At 41.2% G+C, this 25,768-nt stretch overlaps 2 protein-coding genes across 3 annotated transcripts; one reads left to right on the forward strand and one right to left on the reverse strand.

Annotated features, from left to right (window-relative positions):
• Nucleotides 1–374: 374 nt before the first annotated feature.
• Nucleotides 375–7,477, reverse strand: klhl28 (kelch like family member 28). 2 transcript variants are annotated; one of them, XM_026151276.2, is made up of 6 exons: nucleotides 7,352–7,477; nucleotides 4,401–4,661; nucleotides 3,677–4,314; nucleotides 3,118–3,561; nucleotides 1,787–1,995; nucleotides 375–1,674 (listed from the first exon to the last, which is right to left on the reverse strand). In XM_026151276.2, the coding sequence occupies exons 2-6, from the start codon at nucleotides 4,659–4,661 to the stop codon at nucleotides 1,511–1,513; spliced, it is 1,716 nt and encodes a 571-aa protein (XP_026007061.2). In that variant the 5' UTR covers nucleotides 7,352–7,477; the 3' UTR covers nucleotides 375–1,510. The 2 variants fall into 2 exon arrangements, with proteins under 2 accessions (XP_026007061.2, XP_026007060.2); XM_026151275.2 differs by lacking the exon at nucleotides 7,352–7,477 and adding an exon at nucleotides 5,527–5,692.
• Nucleotides 7,477–25,757, forward strand: togaram1 (TOG array regulator of axonemal microtubules 1). The gene is made up of 23 exons (XM_026151274.2): nucleotides 7,477–7,700; nucleotides 8,239–9,421; nucleotides 12,632–12,692; nucleotides 15,213–15,341; nucleotides 15,508–15,771; nucleotides 15,889–16,166; nucleotides 16,307–16,527; nucleotides 17,141–17,241; nucleotides 17,343–17,507; nucleotides 17,615–17,683; nucleotides 18,591–18,754; nucleotides 19,197–19,359; nucleotides 20,902–21,129; nucleotides 21,520–21,643; nucleotides 21,741–21,846; nucleotides 22,126–22,361; nucleotides 22,472–22,630; nucleotides 23,040–23,166; nucleotides 23,263–23,378; nucleotides 23,492–23,675; nucleotides 23,795–24,014; nucleotides 24,102–24,188; nucleotides 24,279–25,757. Exons 2-23 carry the CDS (start codon nucleotides 8,387–8,389, stop codon nucleotides 24,530–24,532), a joined length of 4,491 nt encoding a protein of 1,496 aa, XP_026007059.2. The 5' UTR covers nucleotides 7,477–7,700; nucleotides 8,239–8,386; the 3' UTR covers nucleotides 24,533–25,757.
• Nucleotides 25,758–25,768: the final 11 nt, after the last annotated feature.

Raw genomic sequence — 25,768 nt, forward strand, 5'->3', positions numbered from 1 at the left:
CCAATCACAAATAAAATCGTGTTCAAAGCCAAGAGAGGATACCAGCTACAGATAGTTGACAAAGCATGCTCACATCCTGCAACTGGACCAATAATTAAAAAAAAAAAAAAAAAAGTTTGAAGTATTTGAGAGAAAGAAAAAAAAAAGAAAAGAAATGAAATCATGCCAATCTTCTCGCCTTTGGGGACTATGCAGGTAGAAGTTTGCAGTTGTTGGCCCACAGGCTTCCCTTTTAGTAGCTTTAGGGGCCACTTGCATTTTCTCCAATTAAATTCATACGATAGCAAATAACTATCACCAGTTACACAGCAGAGGCCTAACAGAGTTTGACATTAACTGGATGAAGCAACGCAGACAAACAGCTAAATCCTGAATCCTAAATATAGCACCAGTTAGTATTGTATACAGACCAAAAAAGGTGAAAAGAAGGCCAAGGTCAGTTTCAACTATTGTGAACAGTAGCAAGTGCATGATCTGACCTTAGACCGATGCAACAGAGGAGAGAATATGAGACCCTTTTTTTTTTTTTTTTTTTTACTTTTTTGTTTTGCGTTTTTAAATGGCTCAGAGGATGAAGCAGAGACTAGTGGTGAACACTTTAAGGAAAATTCACCTCTACAGTGGCTGTGGGAATCAAACTGTACACACATTAGTGAGCCAGTGCAGAAAAACATTTACAGGCAATGCACTAGAGGATATATTTATATCTATATATTTCATTTAGACCATTTACAAGAGAAAGGCAGCCCTTTTTTGAGAAAATATAAATATTCCAACTTTTCTATTTTTTGTCAAGCACTGATGTGGATGCAGAATTATCCTGCGTTGCTGAGCCCAAGCATCAGTTCTGCACGCAGACATGTGACAAAACAAAACAGTTCTATCTGACATGCACATACCCCCTGGACCATACACACAGACATACACACTATATGGCCAATAACCACATAGTCATCAAATGCACAAGCAAACTGCAGTGTTCTAGGAAATTTGAACACACAGCTCTGGTTGCAGCAGAAAAATTCCTAAACAAAACAAAACAAAAAATTTAGCACAATTAAGGACGTGAAGCACAACATAAAACTGTCTGCAAACTTGACGAAGAATTTTGTAACGTAAATAAGCAGATTCCACAATCCTCTGAGACATAGCTCGAAGTCCTCATTGTGGTCCAGCAGCAATAGAGCGTTCATCTCAGTTTTCCAGTGACAGTCATCCAAACACCATCCACCTTCCTCCGTTATCTCCAGAACCTTCCAGCTCTTCCTCATCCCTGCAGCACGGACTGCAGTCCCCCTTCTAGCCAGCCAGCTAGCCCGGTACACCCATCCACTCAGAAATGCTCTGATGTTAACGAAAATGTGCAGGCAAGCTCATCTGCACCTGGAGGATGAATGTGGGGAAGGAGGAGGAGAGCCAAAAAAATAAAAAAATAAAATAATAAAAAGAGAGAGAAAGTCTTCTTTGTGTCTAAGGTAATTTATTGGGTCCTAGCTGGCTGGGCCATGGGTCAAAGGGCAGTCAGACCAAAGTTACAACGGCAGTACATCATGCCACTGGAGTCCAACCAGCTGTCTGAGATGGGATCATAACGCTGAACGGTGTTCAGGTAGGATGACCCAGAGTGACCTCCTACCACATAGAGGTAGTTGTCCACAATGGCAGAGCCCACACCTGGAAGACAACAATACCACAAACATCTCTCATTATAGGCTTTTCGTGTTATTTTCTGGATCCAACCATCACAATAGAGTCACTCATTTTGAATTTAAAACTCAAAACTCACCAGTTCTGGGTTCGTTCATTGGTCGGCACGCCGTCCACTGGTTTTGATGTGGATCGTACCGCTCGATGCTGGACAGGTGCGACACTCCGTTGTGTCCACCCACCACAAATATAAATCCAAGCATCACACCTACTCCGAAGTTGATCCTCTTATCTGCCATGGGGGCTACCATTTCCCAGGCATCCTTGCTAGGGTCATACCGCTCCACGCTGTGTACAGTAGACGCAGCACAGTTATCAAAACACAAAGGTTAAAACGCTCCAACTCACCCGCTACTTGCAATACCTAGCTTTGCTTCCAGCTGTGCCTTCACTTTGAGATATTTATGGCAATATCCACAATGACCAGTCTTTGCAGACCTAAAGGTGAGCTCACATTACACATCTGGTGTAAGAATGCCTCCTCCATCTCCTGTTCCCCTTCTACTAAAGCCTAAATGACAGTTCAGAGAACCTTTGTTCAGCTTTGAATGGGAGCTATTGCTCAGTCAAACAGAGGCACTGCTGCATTGTATTTATTTTTTCCACCACCACTGTTATAGCTGTGTGCTGAGAAATTTTGTTAAGTAATGTAAACACAATGGGGCTCTTTCTATGCATGCGAGCTTCACAATGCATAATGACTGAGCAATTTTCTTTTAATCGTACAGGGAAAAAAAGAAAACAAGTTAGATGGTCATATCAAACACGCCAATTTGAACTTGTAATGAGGGAGCGATGAATTCCTGAGAGCCACTGGAACATTGGCAAACTAAGCCATATAAGCCACGGGGGAAAGCAGGGGGGGGGGGGGGGAAAGAAGAAGAAAAATGTCCCCACAGATTCTGTCCAAACACATTTTCCTGAGGGGTTTTGGGAGTCAAGGAAACAAGCAACAAGAGCGCTGCTCTCTAGTGACCTCAGCAATACAGCAACACATTTAACAACCAATTCTGTTATGGCTATCCAGCACTTGTTAACAAGCTCCTGGTCTTTTTCTCAGCTAGACTCGATATCCTTCACTTCATTGCCACTTCTAATAAATAATTAACATAACCCTGAGAGGAAAGAACCCCCCCCAAAAACAAAAAACAAACACACAACAACAACAACATTTTAGGAATTCTTAAAGTCCTAACCTGTTTCGTTAAAGACCGTTTTAAACTAAAGATAGTAGTGGGGGGGGGGGGGGGGGGGGTACAATTTTATGTCACACGCATCTATACAAAGCATTATTTGACCGCTAAATAAATTGGAAAGTCATTTAAAATTGCCTGGTCCAAGTATTTAATGGTCACTTGGAGACAACATGCACTTAGAGCATATATACACAACTACTCTAAGTAAGATTACCTGTTCATATGTGCTGGGCCATAGCCTCCAATAGCATACACCATCCCATCTAGGACAGCGGTGGCAAAGCAGCTGCGAGACTTCGTCATGGGTGCCACAGGCTGCCACTCCTTCAGCTTCGAGACATACTTCTCCACAGACTGGAGGTAATACTGGCCGTCATAGCCTCCCAGGGCATACAGCTCTCCGGCCAGGACCACTACACCGAGAGTGCTGCGACACTCTGCCATACGCTCCACTGAAGACCACGTGTTGGTTTCGGGGTCCCAGCTTTCGACTGTGCTCTCGTGCCTCCGATAGCTAATGCCCTGCCTCATATGTGTGGCGATGCCTCCCACAACATAAACTTTGTGGTCCAGCACCGCCACTCCAAATTCATATCTGGGTACACTGAGAGGGGCCAGTCCTATCCATGAATCCGTCTGAGGGAAATACATTTCCGTGCTGAAAGACAAGGAAAAAACAAAACACTAAGACACTTTAAAAAAAAAAATTTAAGTTTAGAAAGTTGCTTTTATACAAATGCATCCAATTGTAATCTACAAGTCACTAGCATTACCTTTCCAATGTGGCAAACAGTCCAGCCTTGCCTCCTACTGCAAGCAGCACCTTTGGGGCACACCTGGGTCGTGCAGACAACACAGTCTGATAGGACAGCCGGTGTTCAGGCATAAAGTGATATTTGAGGGCCTCATTGAGCAGATGCTTGCAGGCGTGGTCATCTCGTATAAGATGGTTGGCTTCATATAGGCGAGTGAGGAATTTGACGCTGAGCAGCGGAAGGCGAACACAGTGCAGCAGTTGAGCCAGATGCTGCTGTCTCTCAGTTACATCATATTTGATCCATGATTCGAGGGCATAAAATACAGTCTCCTCTGTGACTACCTTAAGGCAATCATTGGACACAATTTCATCCAACTCGGCTCTCGTCAGTTCAAAAAACTCCTCCGTTTGACAGACTTCCTCAAAGTTCTCACAGATGAACTTCGTTGCAGCCAAGCACAGGTCATGACAGCCGTAAGTCTCTGCAAAGCGGGAAATGCCTATACAGTTTCCAGCGTCCAGCTGGCTCTCTAAGAAGGAACAACACTCCTTAAGTACAAGCTTAACCTGGAGTAAGTTGGCAGCGGGGAGCAAAGATTCCACTGTCTCCTGGGAGATAAACACCGTCCCGGTATAAGCATACTCCACTATAGCCTAGAAGCAAAGACAGCACAAGTGTTACAATAAACATGCTACAGCAGTTAATCACTGTGGCTAGCAAGTGTTGGATAGAAGCATACCTGCAAGGCAGCTTCATCAATGCACTGGAACTCCACCTCAGAGGTCTCCTTTTCTGACAGGTTACCCGTAAACATGGCCTTGAAATAAGGACTGATGCTGGCCAGCACTACTTTGTGGGCATGGATCTTGGCATCACCCACACGCAGCACAATGTCACATAGTTCGTGATCCTGCCGCAAGAGCTGGAGGCCTTGCAGCAGCTCCTCTGAGTGAGGCCGTGTCAGACTTGCAAACATATAGGACTGGTCCTGCTGGTCCATCTGAGAGCAGCAAATCACAGATCAGTGTAATGTTTTGAGAAGAGTCATAAAGTCAGCGATGTTTTCCAAAGATGGGCCGGTCAGCTAATAGAAGTCCTGGACGTTATCCAAGTGCCATACGGCTCTGACACTACAAGCCTGAAAAGTCACACTTTCTGGCTTGGGTAACGTGACGTAATAACAGCACGCGTTAAGTAAACAGGCCTGGGCAGTATGATGCAGTCAGACATTATTTCCCCCGAACCAAGTATTGCATTAGTTGTTCTAACCAGTTTTGTTAGCAGATTACTGCGAGTTAAGCTAAATATGCATGGTCTTTATTAAGAAACAACGCAGCGTAAAGTCATCTACACGTATTAGCTAAAAACAACACACATTCTAGATTGCCCTAAAACCAGGAGGCTAAATGTGAGCACTCTGTATCCAAGCTTTGGCACAACGAGTCACAACAACACATCAGTTTGTTAACTGGGGCCTTGATTTCTGAACGCAGGACTTGGCCAGATTAAAAATCGCTAGCTACCTCTTAGCTTAAAATAAGCACACAGCTAATACGGTAGCCAGTACTGTAAAGCTCACCAGCAGCTTAGCAGTTTGCATAAACACATTTGCACGAACATCACACGCACAACGCTCATGTGTGCACTGTACTGTCAGTATATTATTTTTCCACGCCAACAAATACAGAGAGCTGATATTGCCGTTTCCCTGCGCTGCAGTCACCGCAGGTTAGCTGCTAAAAATAAACACGGTTCCTGTGGCTAGCTGTATCATTGATTGATATACAGTAACATGGCTGACAGATACAAAACGTGACGTTGTAGCCAGGATTTAGATAACATTTAGCATCGTCAGAAAAGCAAACCTGTAGTTTACAGCCCGTCTGGCGTGCCGCTGTAATGACCGATTTTGCAGTGGCGACGACAGCGAAGCCCGGGCGGCTATCAAGAAAACAACCTGCAACCTAGCCACAAAGCTACAGACGAGCTCTTATTATAACCAGCTACCAGGGCAGCACACCCACTTCCGGTGATTTTCAAAATAAAACGATATTTGCCGTTATTTAATTCACTGAATGGTTAAGAACCAAATCAATGACAATGCTCGTTATTGAGTTTAACCGTATTCTACTTGGTGTTCTTTATTTTACTTATTTCCTCCTTTATTTTACTCATTACTTTTATTTTCAAAAAATTCCTCTCTGCAATTGTGCTCTCCGCTTATCCGAGCAACGTAAATTGCATTGTACTGATCGATTGCTTTATAGTTTGAAAAAGAAAATGTGTTTCACAATTCAAAAAAGAACTATTTACAAGAAATGAACACATTTTTAGTCCAATACAAACCTACCGTGTTATGTGGCAGCATTGCAGGCATATGTTTTACTTGAATGTGGGAGGGGAGAGGAAAGGAAAGTGCAAAATGTAGGCACCAGGTATCATCGTGACACTACCACTCACATGATATATTGCTGCTAAGTAAGCACACATAATTTACCCTTTTGTTCTCTTGTGTTGGGAAGACAATGTATGTTTTTTTAAAGGAATCATGTGCCCTTTAGCTCAACGTTGTTACTAAAGATGACTACCAAGAAGAAGCTTACTTGGTTTTTACGAGTTTTTGAGAAATAAAATATCCTTGTATCAGACCTCTTCATGAATTGTATTGTAACTTCTGTGTGTGTGTGCAAGGGGCCAGAGAAGAGGAGGAAAGGGTGTTGGCTGCTGACTAAGTTCACAACATGATGTGTTTTTCTATGTGGAATGTTTATGTTTGCCAAAAGACAAAAAACAAACAAAAAAAGTGCCAGGACCAGTGATTGTATACACTCTCAATTCATATTTCTATTTTGGGATTTAATTAAAAAAATATTTGGAAGAATGCTGTTTTATTGCAAAGACTTGTGAGCTTAACAGCAAGTTTTTTTCTTATTAAAATGAAATATACATAAAGTCACAATTTAAAAACACTAGAAATACAGCCCAGAGCCCTGACAATTTTCCACTGATTAGTTTTTTTAAGGTACAAGATAATATCAGAAAAACTTAAAGCTACCTTATATAATAATCTATTTGTTATTATGTTATTAATAATCTGTGTAGTCTAGTTTATACCAGTGCCTCGCAATTTATCAGTTCATGATAGATTTGCATAACAATAACGTCGACTCACCAGCAGTTATAACTGACATGTTATGGGGCATAAAATAGTCCATATTTAGAATAAAGAAACTTCTAAACATTTTCATTTTAGTTTAGTTTAAATTTTTGTGAATACAAAAAAAATGAAATAGTAAACATTCTTTTACACAGTGATAAATAAATACCAAGAAAAGAAAGTATACCTGTAATATGTGTGAATGTGTGTGTGCGTGTGTGTTTTAGTGTTCAACAAAGAGACCAAAAAATAACTGGATAAATAACTTAAAATGTTATTTTAGAGTTACATTTTATGCCAACATGGGTGTGTGCTATATGTAACACAATGCAGCACTTTATATTCATGCCATAACGTATTGTTTAATTTTTAAATTTTATTTACATAAATATGGACATTAAACTTTTGTCAGGAAGTTACATAACTCCAAAACGTGCTGAATATATACAGTGAAGAAAACTAGATGTAAAATACTTTGATTTTCCCGCATCACATAATCACATTTATAATCACCGTCTATTTTGAGTCTTAACCTCAGATTCCTTGTAACGTCTCAGTCTGGGCTGCAGCTCCGTGACGACGATGCCGCCTGGAGGAGCCTGGTGCTCGCGTCTCCATGGAAGCACTCAGTTAGTTTGCGACATGTATTCGCCATTTTGCAGCTTCGGTGTGTGAAGTAACGGGGTGGGAGGGGGGCTCTTCTCGAGGTGAATACCTCTGTAGCTTCCAAACATTCAACACTCCAGACGTCAGCTAAAACAGCCAGGGAAATGTCTGCACTTAGAGAACTGTAGCGTCCGCAGTATGTCATGGAAATTTGGACGACGAAATATCACATAGGGTCGCCCAGCGTTGCCGAAGAGGACCGGGAGAAAATGCAAGGTCTGTTTTCTTGCTGTTTTTCTAACTTTGCTAGCCCAGCCACACAGAGCATACAACGGCGGAAAAAAATAGCGGAGCAGCGAGTTAGCTTAGCACCATTTCAGTGGTGTTGTAGTAAGCTAAGATTCTCTGTAGCTTCGCTAATTAGGCTGCTTAGCGGTAACGTGTGATCAACGTTTAATTGTAAGTCAATTGAAGGCATTACTTTGTAGCAAATAACAGGCTAAAGCTCCAATCGACACACTTCCAAAGCCTAACTAGTTATTTAAAAAAGCAGAAATAATGTAACATACAAACGTAAAGGTTGTCGTAACCATTTTTGTGGTAACTACGTTTCCAAGAGCCACAAGTGGTTGTGTTCCTTCGCCCTTATCTACCGTATCATGGTGATCGATCTGGAGCACTAGGAGACTCTCGCTAAAAACATACACCGTTATGTTGCTCTGCCTTGCTAAATATTTTAATGCGGTGTTACAGGAACCGCTAAGCCCTTTCTTGACTGTTAATTCTCTATATTCTCTATATTTTGCATTCACAGCTTGACAAACGGGACTGTGGTTTTTCCATCATCAACCACTCAGGATGAAAGCACCAAGTAAAGAGGAGGAGCATTACTGTCCTTGCAGGATTGTGTTTGCTTCCTTGGATTCTAAAATTTGACCAAATCCACCAAAAGAGTACCAATAATGATACCTGGATTGATCACCCAGGAGTTACAGGAGCAGCTTCTGGATGTGAAGAATTACCAGAATCGCACAAATGGGGTGGAGGAGCTCAAACACATCCTCTCAGAAGTGGACATTAAGTCAGTCCCTTCTGCTGGCATTGAGGCGTTTATAAATTTTCTCCCGCGACTTCTCGACGATAGTAATTTTAAGGTGTTTTCTGGCACCTTGCAAGTTTTAAACTTGTTAATTCGGAAGCTAGATACAGCTGTAGACAAATATTTCAAACATATAGTCTTAGTCGCCCTAAAGGCTTTAGGGGATACTCGCACTGTCACCAGGAATGAATACCTGAATGTGTTTCGACAGCTGATGAAAACTATTCCACCCCAGCAAGTATTGGATCTTGTAATTGGCCACTTGAAACACAAGAATTCCAGGGTTCGGGAAGATGTCCTTAACATCATTATGGCAGCTATGCTCACTCATCCTAGGAAAGATTTCAGCATCCCCAAGCTTTGCTTTGAGGTTGCGCCATACCTGGCAGACAGCAAAAGGAGGGTCCGACATGCCGCCCTCGAGCTGTTTGCTGTTTTTGACCATTGCCTTGATGCACGGAGAAAGCCGTCTCTCATGGAAGCTGTTGACATGGTTGAACTGAATGAGGATGCAGAAGGTCTGATGGCAGCTGTACAGGCAAGACGAGCAAGGCACATACTTCCAAAACTCTCCTCGGAAGGTATAGTGGAGTACGGCTTGGTGGTGCCCAAATCGGGCCAGCGGTGCTCACCACAGTATGGTTCTGGAGCTGATTTAGACTGGGTGTTGAATGGAGGGCGGATAAGTAGTGCCAGGAGCCACAGAACAGAACCAGACTGTGACAGATTATATGGCTATGGCAGCTTAGGCTCCCTCACCGATGACCTTCCACTTCAAAGGAGGATTGTCAGCGCGGGCAAAGGAAAGAACAAACTACCCTGGGAGATGTCGAGCTTCTCGTCCACTGAGAATGACCAACAGCAATGCAGTACACCCAACGGAAAGTGCACTGAACAGGTGGAGCTCATCAACACTGGGGATAATCTCAATAATCTTTTATGATAATTATGCCATTTGGATAACTTGCAATGATTTAGCATCTGTTTTTAAATACCTGTTTGCTTTTTCTCTCTCACCATGTCAAAATAAGACATAGTTTAGAGGAATTATCTGGTTTATCGCCAGTTAATTTTCCCCAATAACAGATGATTTTGACTCATATTAATGAAGCAAATTTCAGTTTTGCACATTAGGGCATGATTGCTCATCTGTTGACTGCCTAAACAAAGGAATATTTTTAATATTTTCCTTTAAACTACTGAGTATCAAAGCAGTTCATGTTGATTTCTCCCCCAATGAGCCAGTAACTGCAGTCACTACATGAAAGGAGTGGTTATTTTTGTCCTTGTTGTCTGTCTTATTTTACTCATGCTTAGCTTGCAGATAACATAAATGTTTGCATTATCAGAAACCAGTATTTTTTTAGTGAGATGAGTGATAACTAGAGGCAGCCTTCCAAAGATTTATAAGACATTTTAGAGGTGGCTTTTTCTTCAGAGACAGTTTTGAGGACAAAGCCTAAATATAGATATAGCTCTCATGATGCAGTATGTGATAAAGAGCAGCAGCAGAAAGGGTTTTGCTTCTGTGTGTCATTTTGTAAGTTTTTTTTAATACATCCTTGCACACGTCTTCTTTTAGAACTGCCTTAACACCCCCCCCCCCCCTTTTTTTTGTCTTTTTGCTCTTTGAAGAAAATAATGTTTTCCAAGACTTGGAGTATGAAAATAGACTAAGATCGGTGAATTAATTTGGCTCTTAGTTAGGGGCGGGTTTTTATAATCGATTCATCGATTAAAATCGATTCTGGCTTGGATAACGTAAAATCGATTCATTAAAATCCTGAATCGATTTTTTAATATAAATTTATTTTGTCCGAAATGCCAGAATCTCTGGTGACATCTCACAAAATTTCAAGAACCACCAAACAGTAAATGAGAGCAGGTACAGGGATTCTGCACATAGACTTAAACACACAGCGCGACCCGCGGATCAGAATCAGTTAGATGTCGCCTTTCTCACAGTCGGGGCTGAAAGCCGACAGCTCGCTGATCCGGGTCGGCGCTTTGTGTGCACGCCCTTTATGCGCTGATTCTAAAGCTGTTAGTTTGATCTCTCTCCAAACAATATTGACCGAACCAGCAGCAAAAGAAGATCCAAACGCTTCACATAAACATCGTCATGAATTCACTCTTTTACTGTTTTGCTTCCATTGCGATGCGCAGCTCTCTCCCTCCCCCCCCCCCCCCCCCCCCCCGCCCCTCTCTCGAACAGTTTCGCTTTCTTCATTATTCGCTTGCTTGTTACGCACAAGTCTACTGTTGTTTACAGGCTGTCGGCCGCTGTTTTTTTCCCTTTTACATTCTTCCGAAAATAAAACCTCATTTCTGCTGTTCAATACTGAACAAATTTAAACTTTTTAATATTATTCAAAATGCAAAATGCTTAGCCGTGTGTCTAATAAAACCGCTGTAACGTCAGAGGTAATGTTCATTAATTAATGGTTTTCTTTCGTTTTTGATGTACTGCAGAATATTTTTATAAAATCCCAGGCCAGGAAAACCTTCATGTTTTTCTGTGTTTTATCCTCAGCTACTTTGACACAAAGGCCTCTGCTGTGATGCTCACACCTTGGATAAAGTCTTGCGAGTGTCAGCTTCCTTTTTATAGATACAAAAATATGTAAATGTTCTGATCTGAATTATACTTCTGACTGTCAAAATTTCCCAGATTTAAATCGAATCGAATCGAATTAAATCGAATCGTGGATCGAATCTATTTGGGACCTTGTGAATCGGAATTGAATCGATTCTAGAAATCAGTGACGATACCCAGCCCTACTCTTAGTTCTTTATAACCACGGATAAATGGATAGACTCTCACTGGTACTATTCCTGTAGGAAATACAGTAGATGACTCATTTTTCCTGTATAGTGACACCATTGCTGCAAGGATGAGCGCCCAGTTTCAAGTACAAGTCTTGCGACAGTAGCTCTCAACCTGTTTGAAGGAAGGAAAGGAGAACATGTCATTTGTAACCTAACAAACTACAAGAACTTATTAAGCCATTACCAGCTTTATTTTAATAATCCCCTGGCTTTTTCTAAAATTAGTTATCAATTGACTGTGTTTTGTTCTGGGAACTAATATCCAGCTCAGAGCCTGTATTCGAGAAACCTTGCGTTTACAGCAGTGTCTGTTTCCCAGCAACCCCATTACCAGATAGCGCAGTTACTGAAGTGATCGTGAAACATAATTGGTAATAACACAGAGTTATGCTTGCAAAACATGGCCTATTGCCTGCTCCACTGTTGATTGCAATCATGCCAAGTGCTCTGCTATGAGTGCTGATCAGATTATAGGCAGCGGAACTCATTTCAGCCTCACTGTTTTATCTGAGTGGTTGAAATACAAAAAAAACACACAAAAAACAAAGCAGTCTTTATTCATCTTTCTAAGGTTGCGTTGTGACCTTAAAACTTAAATGTGAACAGTGGACATCATACACCAAATTAAACTTTAGAGTAGCAGAAAGACCGTAAGCAGGATGTTTCCAGCTGACTAAATATCTCCTGCGTCCCTTTGTTGAGTGAATGACATTACATTGAGGTCCCCGTTATAGTTAGCCTTTGGACAAGGTTCATCATTTTTGTAATTTTTTTCCCTCTCCAACCCACCACAGTGTATTTGAAATGAAGCAATCAAGTTGGCAGTGTAGACTTCATCCTTTAGGAATTACAAACATTTTTTTCCACAGTCATTTTAGCAGGATCAGAAATAACTGGACAGACTATAGTTATAAAAGGTTTAGCATGTCAGTGTCTGCTCAAAGCTTGGAACCTATGGACATCACTAAATGCTCTTCTCTGCAGGAGGAAAGCATTTAGTGATCTAGTGTGTGTCTGTGTTTTTGATGGAGTTATTTTTCAATTTCACACAAGGAAAAGCACAATGTGAAGTGGCAGAGTATGTGCGAGTCTCATAATTGGCCTAGAATTGCTAGAACTGTCAACTGTGGCTGAAAAAAGATGTGCTGAACTGTGAATGCTTCCCTGTTGAAACCCCAGAGATGATTATCAGACAGCAGCACTTGTTTTTATGACACTTGTTTTACCTTTTATACTTAATGTTTACCATTTAAAGAAATAATTGTACATTCTTTCACAGGGGTCAAATGGGGACACTCTTTCTTTGTCCAGGAAGCCAGAAACCTACATACCCAGTTTTAGTAAGTACCAAAACTTTCTTCTCTTTATATAATCTGACTGCATACCAGTCAGATTATACAGGGAGTGCAGAATTATTAGGCAAGTTGTATTTTTGAGGAATAATGTTATTATTGAACAACAACCATGTTCTCAATGAACCCAAAAAACTCATTAATATCAAAGCTGAATGTTTTTGGAAGTAGTTTTTAGTTTGTTTTTAGTTTTAGCTATTTTAGGGGGATATCTGTGTGTGCAGGTGACTATTACTGTGCATAATTATTAGGCAACTTAACAAAAAACATATATACCCATTTCAATGATTTATTTTTACCAGTGAAACCAATATAACATCTCCACATTCACAAATATACATTTCTGACATTCAAAAACAAAACAAAAACAAATCAGCGACCAATATAGCCACCTTTCTTTGCAAGGACACTCAAAAGCCTGCCATCCATGGATTCTGTCAGTGTTTTGATCTGTTCACCATCAACATTGCGTGCAGCAGCAACCACAGCCTCCCAGACACTGTTCAGAGAGGTGTACTGTTTTCCCTCCTTGTAAATCTCACATTTGATGTTGGACCACAGGTTCTCAATGGGGTTCAGATCAGGTGAACAAGGAGGCCATGTCATTAGTTTTTCTTCTTTTATACCCTTTCTTGCCAGCCACGCTGTGGAGTACTTGGACGCGTGTGATGGAGCATTGTCCTGCATGAAAATCGTGTTTTTCTTGAAGGATGCAGACTTCTTCCTGTACCACTGCTTGAAGAAGGTGTCTTCCAGAAACTGGCAGTAGGACTGGGAGTTGAGCTTGACTCCATCCTCAACCCGAAAAGGCCCCACAAGCTCATCTTTGATGATACCAGCCCAAACCAGTACTCCACCTCCACCTTGCTGGCGTCAGAGTGGGACTGGAGCTCTCTGCCCTTTACCAATCCAGCCACGGGCCCATCCATCTGGCCCATCAAGACTCACTCTCATTTCATCAGTCCATAAAACCTTAGAAAAACCAGTCTTGAGATATTTCTTGGCCCAGTCTTGACGTTTCAGCTTGTGTGTCTTGTTCAGTGGTGGTCGTCTTTCAGCCTTTCTTACCTTGGCCATGTCTCCGAGTATTGCACACCTTGTGCTTTTGGGCACTCCAGTGATGTTGCAGCTCTGAAATATGGCCAAACTGGTGGCAAGTGGCATCTTGGCAGCTGCACGCTTGACTTTTCTCAGTTCATGGGCAGTTATTTGGCGCCTTGGTTTTTCCACACGCTTCTTGCGACCCTGTTGACTATTTTGAATGAAACGCTCGATTGTTCGATGATCACGCTTCAGAAGCTTTGCAATGTTGAGACTGCTGCATCCCTCTGCAAGATATCTTACTATTTTTGACTTTTCTGAGCCTGTCAAGTCCTTCTTTTGACCCATTTTGCCAAAGGAAAGGACGTTGCCTAATAATTATGCACACCTGATATAGGGTGTTGATGTCATTAGACCACACCCCTTCTCATTACAGAGATGCACATCACCGAATATGCTTAATTGGTAGTAGGCTTTCCAGCCTATACAGCTTGGAGTAAGACAACATGCATGAAGAGGATGATGTGGACAAAATACTCATTTGCCTAATAATTCTGCACTCCCTGTATAAAATGAAAGCGTGTCGACATGACCAACACTTCTGCCAGATCCCAACAGAGACTGGAACAAAATGTCATGCTAATTCACTGTTGGTTAGTACGGCTATTGGTTGGTACAGCAGTCCCACAGAAAAGGGCATCGACAGCAGCTGTTCATTTAGTTTAAAAGCAGTTACTGACACTGAAAGAGAATGAAGGACCTGTGCTGTATTTTGAGCTGAAGCTTGGTTGGAACGTATCAAACTTACTTCAGCGGGTTAAAGGTAGCATGATAATTTTCAGGATGGACGCGGGCAGTAAAAATAGCAGCATCAAAGTTATTGTGGCTTGCTTTATTGTTGATTAAAGAGATTAGACTCATTTCCAATACTGCTGCACCATGTTTTTGTAAGGTAGGGACATGCTAGTGGCAATCCTAAAAAAAGGTAACAAGTTTGGACATGTGCCTGAAATATTGAAATGTAGTGACCTCTTTAACACCCAATACAAGTCAATAGTGTGTTTAGCTAAAACTTCCCACTCTTGCGTAACGTCACTGTGTAAATGTGCAGTTTCTATGGCAGCTGGTGCGGCTTACCTTTGCTCACAGGTGAGAGTGGAATCAAGCCGCAACTCTCCAGTCCAGAGTTTACCAGCTGAATGGAAAACACATTTATCAGTGATTTTTTTTTTCCATTCCCTTTTTTTAACTTGCTTTTCATGTTTGTTTGTTTTCTGAGCTGTTCAGAAACTAAAACATCTTAGCTAAAGGATCGAATTCTCAAATTTTAAAAAAAACTTTATAGGACTTTGTTGATAAACCTTTTCATAATAGGCATTATTAGGGTTTTTTATTGCTGTCATTTTAGTAACTACTTTTTAGCGTTTCTGTTTTTAGTGAAAATGTGGAAATATACTTTGTGTCTAGGTTCAACGGAGCCCCGAAAACCCCAGGCCTCCCGAAGGAGGGAGTCTCCTGCGCATCTCAGGAGAAGTGGAAGCCTCAACTTAGAACCTGATATCTTTAAAACCACAAACTTCTCTGACCCAGATGTTGGTATGGAGTTATTTCAAAAATATTTTTACATTTAAAGTTCTTTTTATTGATTTATTTTGAATAAAATTTGAGTAAAATCTTGAAAGTACACTTAAAGTGGCATTAACCATTTAGTGTCCTTATACAGTTTTTCATGGGTCTGATGAGTGAATGTAATGTCTGACAGTGGCACCCAAAGGACGTCTGCTCTCAAGGAACCCCAGCGTTGAGCGAACATTTTCCCTCCCCTCAAACCCTACTACATCCAGCTCCTTTCTTCTTCCCTCATACCCACTGGCTACGCTCCCAGGGGGCATGCTTACCCCAACCCCATCCCGCCGTCATGCAGACTCCTCCCTCTCTATGTCCAACACCTGGCCTAACAAGAAGGACAACAGCCCCCAACAGCGAGAAACCAGCCCCTGGAGAGAGACAGCGAGTGCTGCAAAAGGTAATCTAGTTGGAAAAAAGAGACTTCATTTCATATGTGTTTGTTTGTGATGCTGAAAATTTTTTTATTTATTTTTTACCTTTGTGGGGGGGTTTTCGGGTTACTATCCTGTCCCAGATGACTTCTCTAGCAGACGCTCTCCCAGACCTCTTTGTGCCTCCCTCATGAATTCTTCCACGTCATCATTCAGACGGGCACTGAGCAGTCCCAGAGGTACCTTCTCCGTCTCACCAGTAATCCCTCCAACAGAGCACATCCATTCCATTAATGGCCAGAGATCCAATGCCTCAGGAAGCCCTCTGAATCAGCAGTTAGAAAAGACCCTTAATGTGGACCCTGGTGGCCTCAGTGGTGTGGATGATCTTCAAGAAGATGATCCTCTGGACATGCAGGAGGTCAGCACAATTCTCTATTTTATATACTGGATGTTGTTTATAATCAGCCATCAAGAAGGGCCCTGCATGAACAGGCAGTTGAAGTAAAATGAAAAATCAAGCCTCTATGAGTTCCTATTAGCTTTGTAACTTGTCCACAGATGCTCAACTCCCTGCGCTCACTACGCAACAGCGCTGCCAAGAAGCGGGCCAAAGCGAGCCTTAGTAGTCCAGATCCAGACAGTCCTGACTCAGCTGTGAAGGTGGACTTGGGTCTAGACTCGCTGTCAAACACTTCTCCAGTGCTTACCAGCTCGACTAGTGAAAGTGGACTTTCTAGTCTGAGCTCAGTTGCAAACTCCAGCTTTAATGGCATGAAAAGGTAAAATATCCAGATTTTCTGCATTTGGCATGTATTGCTTATGATGTTGCCTCACATTTTCATGTAGTTTGACTGTGTTGGTCTGAAATTATGTTAATACACAAGATAAAAGTCACCTCCATATACTGCAAATACATACATAATTTAAAAAAAAAAGACAGTGGGACAGGGGTATAAAGTGGGAAGTATATTTGAAGCATCGGTTTTAACTGTTAGCCACATACTTATTCTTGGTGAACCCTTCTACTATAATCAAAATACCAACAAGGGAGCAGAATTAATTAAAAAATGTATTTTACTTCATTTTTAAAATTTACAACGGAAAATAGAGCAAATACAACAAAAAAGCCATTAGTTATAGAGTGAAATCCAGAGACAAAAAAGTAACCGGTAAGATGTGAAGTGATCTTTTATATTAAATGTAACAGGGAGATGTTTGTTTATTAATAAAGATGACCTTGTGTTGGGATATGGGATATGTTGCCTGTTGTGTTTAATCATGTTGACAGTTTTAAGAAGCTCTGACTTTGTAGTCTTTAGGTGTTCTCTGATGATGTGTTGAATGGTAGGCAGTTTCTCATGATCACTTCTCACTTGTCACAACTGTCACCAGCCCTGGAAACTCTGCCTCTGCAGGAATGAAACCTCGCATTGCAAGAGTGCCTTCTGCAAAACTGAGGTCTTCTGTGTCCTCGGACTTCAGCAGCCTTCAAGGTAGTAAAGGAGAGAAAGGTTTTTCCCAGTTGATGCATTGCCGTGTGTCTTTTTTATATTATTTTATTTATTTACATTTTTGTTTTCTGTTTTTTCCCAAGTGTTGTCCCAGGGAGATGAATTCTCATCTAAGGTGGGTGTGGTTGGACAGAGAGTTACGTACTCCAATGGCATAATCAAAACTGCCGAAGAGAAAACGGTACCATCCCCTCCATTGGTCAGACCAGCTTTTCACGAATCTTTAAAAGCTCAGAAGCATCCCAAAGGTCAGCTAGCATCGATGAGAACAGAGTGCTATATTGGATATACCTTCTAATAGCATTTTGTGTGCTTAAATAATTAAATCTCATTATTTATCTCTTTTGATGTTCAGGATCCCATAGTCACAGCAGCAGTAGGAAATCACCAGGCACAGACATGTCTGAAGGAGTAGTTGGCAGAGGTAAGTATGTCTGTGAAGGTTCTCAGTCATCCAGGTCATCGTAGTCAAAGGAGCTTGCAAAAAAAGGCGTCTGGACTTCTTTAAGTTGCTTGAAGACGTTTCACCTCTCATCCAAGAAGCTTCTTCAGTTCTAAGGTCAAATGGTGGAGAGTCCCAGATATAACCTAGTGGGAGTTTCCCCCCACAGAGGGACAAAAGGACCCCTGATGATCCTCTAATCGCCTGAGCCAAGGTGTAAAACTGGGTGTGGGTCCCAATCAGCCAGAGTATCGGGTGAGTTTAACGCCCACTCACATCCTGGGCCATCTGATCTCAGGAATTCGCATGATAAGGTGGGGCCAGGTTTCACAATGAACTCACCCGAAACTCTGGCTGATTGGGACCCACACCCAGTTTTACACCTTGGCTCAGGCGATTAGAGGATCATCAGGGGGTCCTTTTGTCCCTCTGTGGGGGGAAACTCCCACTAGGTTATATCTGGGACTCTCCACCATTTGACATTAGAACTGAAGAAGCTTCTCGGATGAGAGGTGAAATGTCTTCAAGCAACTTAAAGAAGTCCAGACGCTTTTCTTTGCAAGCTCCTTTGACTTGGCAGAGGTAAGTTTCAGATCTGTAAAGGATACAAGTTATCATTTGATTGTCCAGGCTTTTGCTGTGTTACTAAGCTGATGTAGCTCAGTGCTGCTCTTGTTTTTTTGTTTTTTTAAATAAAGGACTCAACAACATATCTTTTATTTCTCCCATCCGTTTTTTTTTAAACTACACGTTTTCAACTAGCTATAAATTACAGCTGCTTTCTGGATGTATTTTTAAATAAAGCTTATAAATATAAACTTGCTTGTTCCTGCATGATCACAGTTAAACCGCTAAAAGATTAGTCATCTTATTCCCTCATGCTTATTAGGCATGCTTGGCACTGCAGTGTCCTCCAGCCATCCAGGAGTTCTCCTGCCACTTGAGCACTTATCGTTCAAACCCCCCACTGATCCCTCAGTGGGCATCCACAGCAACGCTGTGTCTGGCAGTCACCAAGACAGTGATATCATCCCACGTCCAGAAGAGGTTAAGGTTAGTCACACTCTGTTCAGCGGTGGATGAAGAGTGTTGCTATATATTACTGTGATGTTTAAATAGTAAATACTGATGCCATGTTTATGTTGAATATACGATATAACATATGGCATCATTTACTTTGGGATTAATAAAGTATTCTTATTCTGATAATGTCAATGTTTTTTGTGCGTGTGTGTTTTGACTCTCTGCTTAATACACCCCTAATTAATTGTCAGAAGAGAGACAAAACACATTTTAAGTTAAAATGTTAATTTCAAATTAAACAAAAACTATATATCTATATTGTGTATATAAAAAAAAAAAAATGATAATATCAGAATCAACCATATGTAGTGAAAACTTGGTATTGACACAGCTCCGTAGTTCATAATCTCAAGCTTCCGGTTAGCAGAATCTGACCCTGTGTGTTCTTTTGTTTTGTTTTCTGGTTGCGCAGGAGAGGATAAAAAATGCAAGATTTGGCCGGGATAAGAACAGGCTGGATCAACAAGATGGCCCGATAAGTCAAGGGCAGTATTCAACAGATCAGATTCGCTACCGTGTCAGGAAGATGCTGTCTGATTCACCAACAGAGGAAAATGGAGCATTAGTCATTAAAGGCAAGAGAAAGTTTTTGAAACTTATAAATCTCTGCTTTTTTATTTAAAAAAAAAATAAAAAGCACATTTCTCACAATAAGACCTTTTTTTTATTTTTTATTTTTTTTGGCTTAACATTTATCCCTCATCATAAATGCCTTTTATTTTGTATTTAACAAATGTGATGCATTTTTGTGACAGAAGATAGATTTAATTTTAACCTTTAATTTCTTTAAAATAAATAAATGTTATGGTTAAAAAAATCCATCTTTGCAGATAGCTTTAAGTATTTTATAACTATCTCATATAGCACTTTTCTTTATTAATCTATACACGTCAGCTTTGTGTCCGCTGCACCCTTGGGCATACTGAACTCACAAAACAACATAACTGTTTTGCACAATGGCCTAAGGAGTAAACAGCATGTGTTAATGTTGATTTGCTCCACAGTCCGATCATCCCATCACATCCCCCTGTGGGATTTCAGATGACTGATGGCGCATCCCCAACAGGGCAAGGGGAGCAGAGAAGGTTAATGTGCAGCTGTTAGGGTGGAGGTATCCACCCAATGTAATGCAAAATGTGTGGCTCAACCACACAAAGCTCAGTGGAGCATGCCGGGAATTTCTTATTACCAACATAAAGAGATCTTTAAACATTGACATAAAACAACATAATTAAAGTGGACGGATGTCAGTTAAAGAGCTAAAACATCGTTGACTCATAAAGTTTGCCAGCTGTACTGTTTTACCTTAGACCTGCAGTACAGACTCGTGCAGTCTGTTTTTACAAGTGCAAAATGTCTCACTTGCCTCTCTTCCACTCTTCATTGTTTCCTGCCCACACACAGCAGAGTTTCTCCATCAAAAACTCCTGGTGGGGAAAAATTATGATGATGATAAATGAGTGTCTTCAAGTGCCCACTCACAGTTAGCTCTAATTTAAACCAGCATCTTCTGTTTTCTCACATTGGATGATGACGGATCATTGTGGAGGCCACACACGCTTGCGCGCGCACACACACAAATTTCATAGCATGTAGAAGCCCAGGCATGTGCACAACAAAGTGTTTTGTTGAAAGTGTGAGTTATCTATAGACCTGTCACAGTATGAATCACAATAATGATATTATTACTTTAATGCACAAATTGGGAAAAGAACTAAAAACAATAACATGCATGTAGCACTTTTAACTCACTAGTGCTGTTGTTGTTGTTGTTGTTGTTGTTGTTTTTTAAATGACATTAAGAAGTTTTCCCAGGATTCATTTTATTCTCAGTCCAGAAGAGAGCGCTCTCTCAAAGCTAGTGTACGAGGGGTACTACTTGTTCTCTCACACGAGGGACACGCTTAACTAGTTTAGATGTTTTTAATAATAAAGAAGAAAAAAAGCCTTTTGCTCAGCAGTGCTGCTTTCAACCACTAATGTAGGTGGTAAGTTTCCTGTGTGCCTGAATTACAGAAGCCTGTCACTTTAACAGATTTGTTATGTTATATTTTGCATGTGTAAAAAGTTCAAATTTTTGTGTCTGGTGATTCAAATGTTATTCTTCTCTGTTGCAGATCTGCATATGAACGGCAGCACAGTGACATCTAAAGCAGACCCTGTCTCTGATGAGTCTCTTGTCACCAGTCCTGACACTCCCCAAGGACCCCAAAGCCCAATTAAGTGCTTCACTCCACCCCACCAGCCCAGCCCCCCTACAGTTCCACCCAACCCTAAAAATGTGTCCCGTCTTAGGAGGGCACCTAGCCTGAGCAGAACCCGTCCTTCACTGTCCCACAGTTCAGGTGAGTTGATCTTAAAAACCTTTTACTACATGCTGCATAATCTTTGTTGCACACAGAAAGTTATTGTCCCTGTTTAACGACACTCAGTAACATTATAATGATACAAACCATTGCTATAACAGGCCTTTGTTTATAGAAAATGTTGGAACATTAATTAATTAAACCTCTGGGACCATCAGAGAATGGGTGAATAAGATGTTTGCTCTGGGTAATGTGCTTCAATACTTTGTTTTGACAGCCTGCTGTTAATGCACCGACACACACACACACACACACACACACACACACACACACACACACACACACACACAGAGCGCTTGTTTTCAGCCTGATTGAGATGTAACATGAGACTGAATCTGTGTGTTGTGTGGTGTTTAATGGGCCATTTAGATGAGCTGTCCCCTGGCAGTTTGGGGCACAGGAAAAATCTCTCAGATCCTGCAGAGCTGTGTCCGTTTTCCAAACCCGAGCTGGCGCTGGTGCAAAGCTTCAATCTGCTGAACTCTGAAGACTGGTGAGAAATAATCAATCCATCATCCTTAAGCATCTCTTTCAATGTGGACCACAGAGTAAAATTATTACCCTTTGTGCGTTGTTATTTTCGAATGTAGGGAGAAGAAGATTGAAGGACTGACATTCCTGCGCTCTCTTGCACACTATCACTCAGATACACTTCAGGCTCGGCTTCATGATGTTTGCCTATCTCTCATTCAAGAGGTAATATCATTTTTTAATAACAATCCCACTTAATTTTCGGAATCTATGCATGGCGGTGTTTGACTCTGCTGTTCCAGTTTTGCAATTCTATTTAATTTCTCTGTGTCTTAATAGTTTTGCTTCATAATTATATATAGTCTCAGCTATAATTGCTTGGCATTTTGCTAAATTCCCATTGTAGATTTTTTTTTTTTTGGTCAAATAGATATCTTGAATATGTAATCAGTGCTCATTTACTCTTCTTATACCTTAAGCACTAATATTGTTAATCTTATTTAGGTGAAGAACCTGCGGTCGGGTGTGTCCAGGGTTGCCGTGTGTACCCTGGGTGACCTGTACACACACCTTCAGCGAGCGATGGACCAGGAGCTAGAGGGGACAGTTAAAGCTTTACTACAGAAGGCTGGGGAGAGTAATGCCTTCATTAGGCAGGATGTAGATGCAGCACTGGATTGCATGGTGCAGCACTGCACCCCTACTCGAAGCATCAATGCTTTACTTACTGGAGGACTCAGGTTAGATTACACACAGGACAGCTCTTTGTTGTTTGTTTGCTTCTTCTCTGTTTGGATCACTACATAATTTAAGCTTTGATTGCTGAATTGATTTCCTCCTCTGCTGATAGTCACCTTAATGCAGTAGTGAGGAAATGTATGGCTCAACATCTGGCTAATTTGGTTGAGAAGGTTGGTGCTGCACGTCTCCTTTCTGGGGCTAAAGATCTCACTGACAGAATTTTACCTGCCGTGGTCAAACTCGCACAAGACTCCTCACAAGAAGTTAGGTATGTTAAAAAAAAAAAAAAAAAAAAAACTTTCATATTAATTCATTTAATTTTTGTGTTTTAACTTCTTTACAACTTGTTCATATTTGCTTGAACGGTGAGATTATATTTTTATGTATTGCCAATGAAAAGCATTCAGCAATAACAGATAACAGTCAGAAAATGTCAAATTTGAGACATTTTAAAAGTCTTTAGACCATCAAAAGGATATAGTACAATCCAAATCTACTTTTGGTTTTGCTGGAATTGATTTGTTATTGTTGACACTATTTCTTTTGGTGTCACTGTACTGTAATTACCTTGCATTTCATTAAAATATGTTTAGAAATGCTTTTCTGTTGCTTTTGGACTGCAAATCCAAAGTGCCACTTTAACAAATGAGATAATATTACACCTTCTCCCCTCAAAGGTACTTTGGCCGTCGAATGCTGCTGTCCCTGTCTTCCCACCCAGAATTTGAAAAGATCCTGGAGAAATACATCCCTACGAAAGACCTGCAGACTGTCAGAGACACCATCTTCACTCTAAAGACAAAGGTACTGTTTCTTTCTGTTTATGTTTACAGGAAAATTGGTATTTTGGCTGGAAGTTAAATATAGGCATCTAACTCTGAGATTGTTGGGGGGGGTTAGGGTCTTGGTGAGATGCCTCAAGATACTCAGTCAGCCCGAGGCAGACGTTCCCTCCCGGGCAGCGGTACAGTCAGAGCCTCATCGCTCAACAGAGAGCCACTCAACCAGACCAACAGGTGGGTGTAGATATCAACCAATGCACCAGAGTAGCCCATTAAGGAAAATTTATTTTTCACAAATGTGTAATACATATGGAAAACACGTGAATTGTGATGCATTTTATATACAGGGAGTCTCACAGCCATTACAGCTGTAGATCTCAGACACAGAGTTTTGCAGACAAGACTGAGTACATCAAGCAGATCTCGGATCTGCTGGCTTCAAAGGACTTCAGAGAGAGGATCAAAGGCATCGACCAGCTAGTGGCTGACTGCCAAAACAACCCAAACATGGTTATCAACAGTATATTCCCTGTTAGTAATTTATTTATTTTTTTCTCCAAATCAATTTAGCATGTCTTTATGTACATTGTGGTCTTTTCATTATAATGACAAAGTGTTTATCCTTCACTTTCTGATCTCCCTAATTCTAGGTGTTTGATGCCTTCAGAGCCAGGCTGCAGGAGTCCAACAGCAAGGTCAACTTGTATGCCCTGGAGTCTTTACAGAAAATCATCCACTTGTTAAAGGACAAGCTGTCCCAAGTGGTCAACATCCTGGTCCCAGCAATCGTGGACAATCACCTCAACTCAAAGAGCAGTGCCATCTGCTCTGCTGCTGTTGGAGCTATTAATGCACTCATCTTAAATATAGGTACTTACTTTGAGCATTAAAATAGAGGAGAAAGTTTTGGTTAAAAAAATTGCTTTAATTTGACTTCCATTTTTTTGCCTGCTACAGACAACATACTTCTCCTTCAGCCTTTTTGCGCCAAGGCTCAGTTTTTAAGCGGGAAGGCAAAGGTGAACCTTATCGAAAAGGTCGCAGGTATGTCTGGTGTCCTAGTTCGGCACTGTAATCAGCTTCTGCTTTGATGTATCTAAATGCAGTGTATTGCGTCTCATCTTCTATATTTAGATCTTGTGACAGAGCTCTACCCTCGTAAGCCCCAGATGGTCGAGCAGAAAGTGCTGCCCTTGCTCTGGCACCTCTTGGGCACCTCTACCCACAGCGGCACCATTCATGGCCGGGGCGGCAGCGTAAGGGGTGCTACCGCCAACCTGTGCCAAGCCCTTTATGCCCAGATGGGGCCAAGCCTGAGCGAGTGTGCCGCCTCCCAGCCTGCCAATGTCCATAAAAGTCTAAATGATATCCTGAGGACCTTATCGTAAGGTAAAGCAGGCTCCAAACAGAACCAAATGTCGAAAGAGGGACAGCATTAAAACTGATCTTACTTGAAGATGTTGCATTATCATTTCTTATAGTGCCTGCACTTTTATATAAACATAGAGAAAGTCCTTAAGAAGTTGGAGCTCTTATTCTTATCTCAGTGAGATTCCGTCTGGTACAGAAGCATGGATGGCTGTAACATAATGGCATCAGGTCTTTCACATGTCCAACCTGCTCTCTTTGCACTTTGAAAGTAGCTCATTGTCGTTGTTTTGTTTTTGTTTTTCCATAAACTCTACATGTACTGTAGACCAGCGGTCTCCAACCTGTTTTGCGCCACAGACCGGTTTATGCCCGACAATATTTTCACGGACCGGCCTTTAAGGTGTCGCGGATAAATACAACAAAATAAAACTAGTACCGGTACCGAAAAAAAGAGAATTTATTCATAACACACGTGAAAAGACCCAGGAAAACCGAGTTAACGATAAAAACGATAACAAAATAACGCTGAAAACCGATAAAAACCCTGAAAACCAAACATTTCACACCTGAGCCTCAACTCTCGCGGCCCGGTACCAAACGACTCACGGACCGCTACCGGTCCGAGGCCCGGGGGTTGGGGACCGCTGCTGTAGACAAATCAGAGACACTATTGCAGAATGTAAAATTAAAATGCACAAAAAGAAGAGGAAGAACACAGGGACCTGAAAGTTGTATATTTTTGCTGTTTCATCAGATGTGATGTGATATTTTTAAAATATCTTTATGTAGTTGGAGATTTTTGAACTGAGATTAACAAGCATAGTACAAAAATACTTTTGTACAGCTCAAATGTGTATTTGCACAGTATTAGCTTATTCTATATGTTTGCTGTATGACGGTACAGTTATAATTTATCTCTTGTGTAATGGTTTAAAAGTCATATATAATGTGCTGAGTTGGTACTATGTCTCTTTTTGCATGACCAAAATTTACTGGCAGATCAAAACTGTTGATTTATGTGTACGTGGACTTGTAGAGGAAGGTTGGTCTCGAACTCTGAGAAGGGAAAAATTTTACCTCTTCATTTGCCTGAGAAATAGTCACAGCCCAGGTCTGATATTGTCTCAGTATAGTGCCAGTCTTCAAGTAGCCTTTTAACTCATCTATTGTTAAATTATAACTGAACTTGTTTGTGAACAAGAGCAAGAAGATATATGAATAAACTGTTTTATTTCTGTAAAACCAACTTCAGC

Source organism: Astatotilapia calliptera, chromosome 19 (assembly GCF_964374335.1).
Source record: "Astatotilapia calliptera chromosome 19, fAstCal68.1, whole genome shotgun sequence".
Taxonomy (NCBI): Eukaryota; Metazoa; Chordata; class Actinopteri; order Cichliformes; family Cichlidae; genus Astatotilapia; species Astatotilapia calliptera.

Coding starts and splice junctions, on each gene's coding strand:
- togaram1 (XM_026151274.2), top strand. CDS start 8,387: ATGATACCTGGATTGATCACCCAGGAGTTACAGGAGCAGCTTCTGGAT. Junction 17,508..17,614: donor AGCTCAGAAGCATCCCAAAG/GTCAGCTAGCAT, acceptor TTTGATGTTCAG/GATCCCATAGTCACAGCAGC. Junction 24,189..24,278: donor CCTTATCGAAAAGGTCGCAG/GTATGTCTGGTG, acceptor TTCTATATTTAG/ATCTTGTGACAGAGCTCTAC.
- klhl28 (XM_026151276.2), bottom strand. CDS start 4,661: ATGGACCAGCAGGACCAGTCCTATATGTTTGCAAGTCTGACACGGCCT. Junction 4,315..4,400: donor TTGATGAAGCTGCCTTGCAG/GTATGCTTCTAT, acceptor CTTTGCTTCTAG/GCTATAGTGGAGTATGCTTA. Junction 3,562..3,676: donor CTGTTTGCCACATTGGAAAG/GTAATGCTAGTG, acceptor CTTGTCTTTCAG/CACGGAAATGTATTTCCCTC.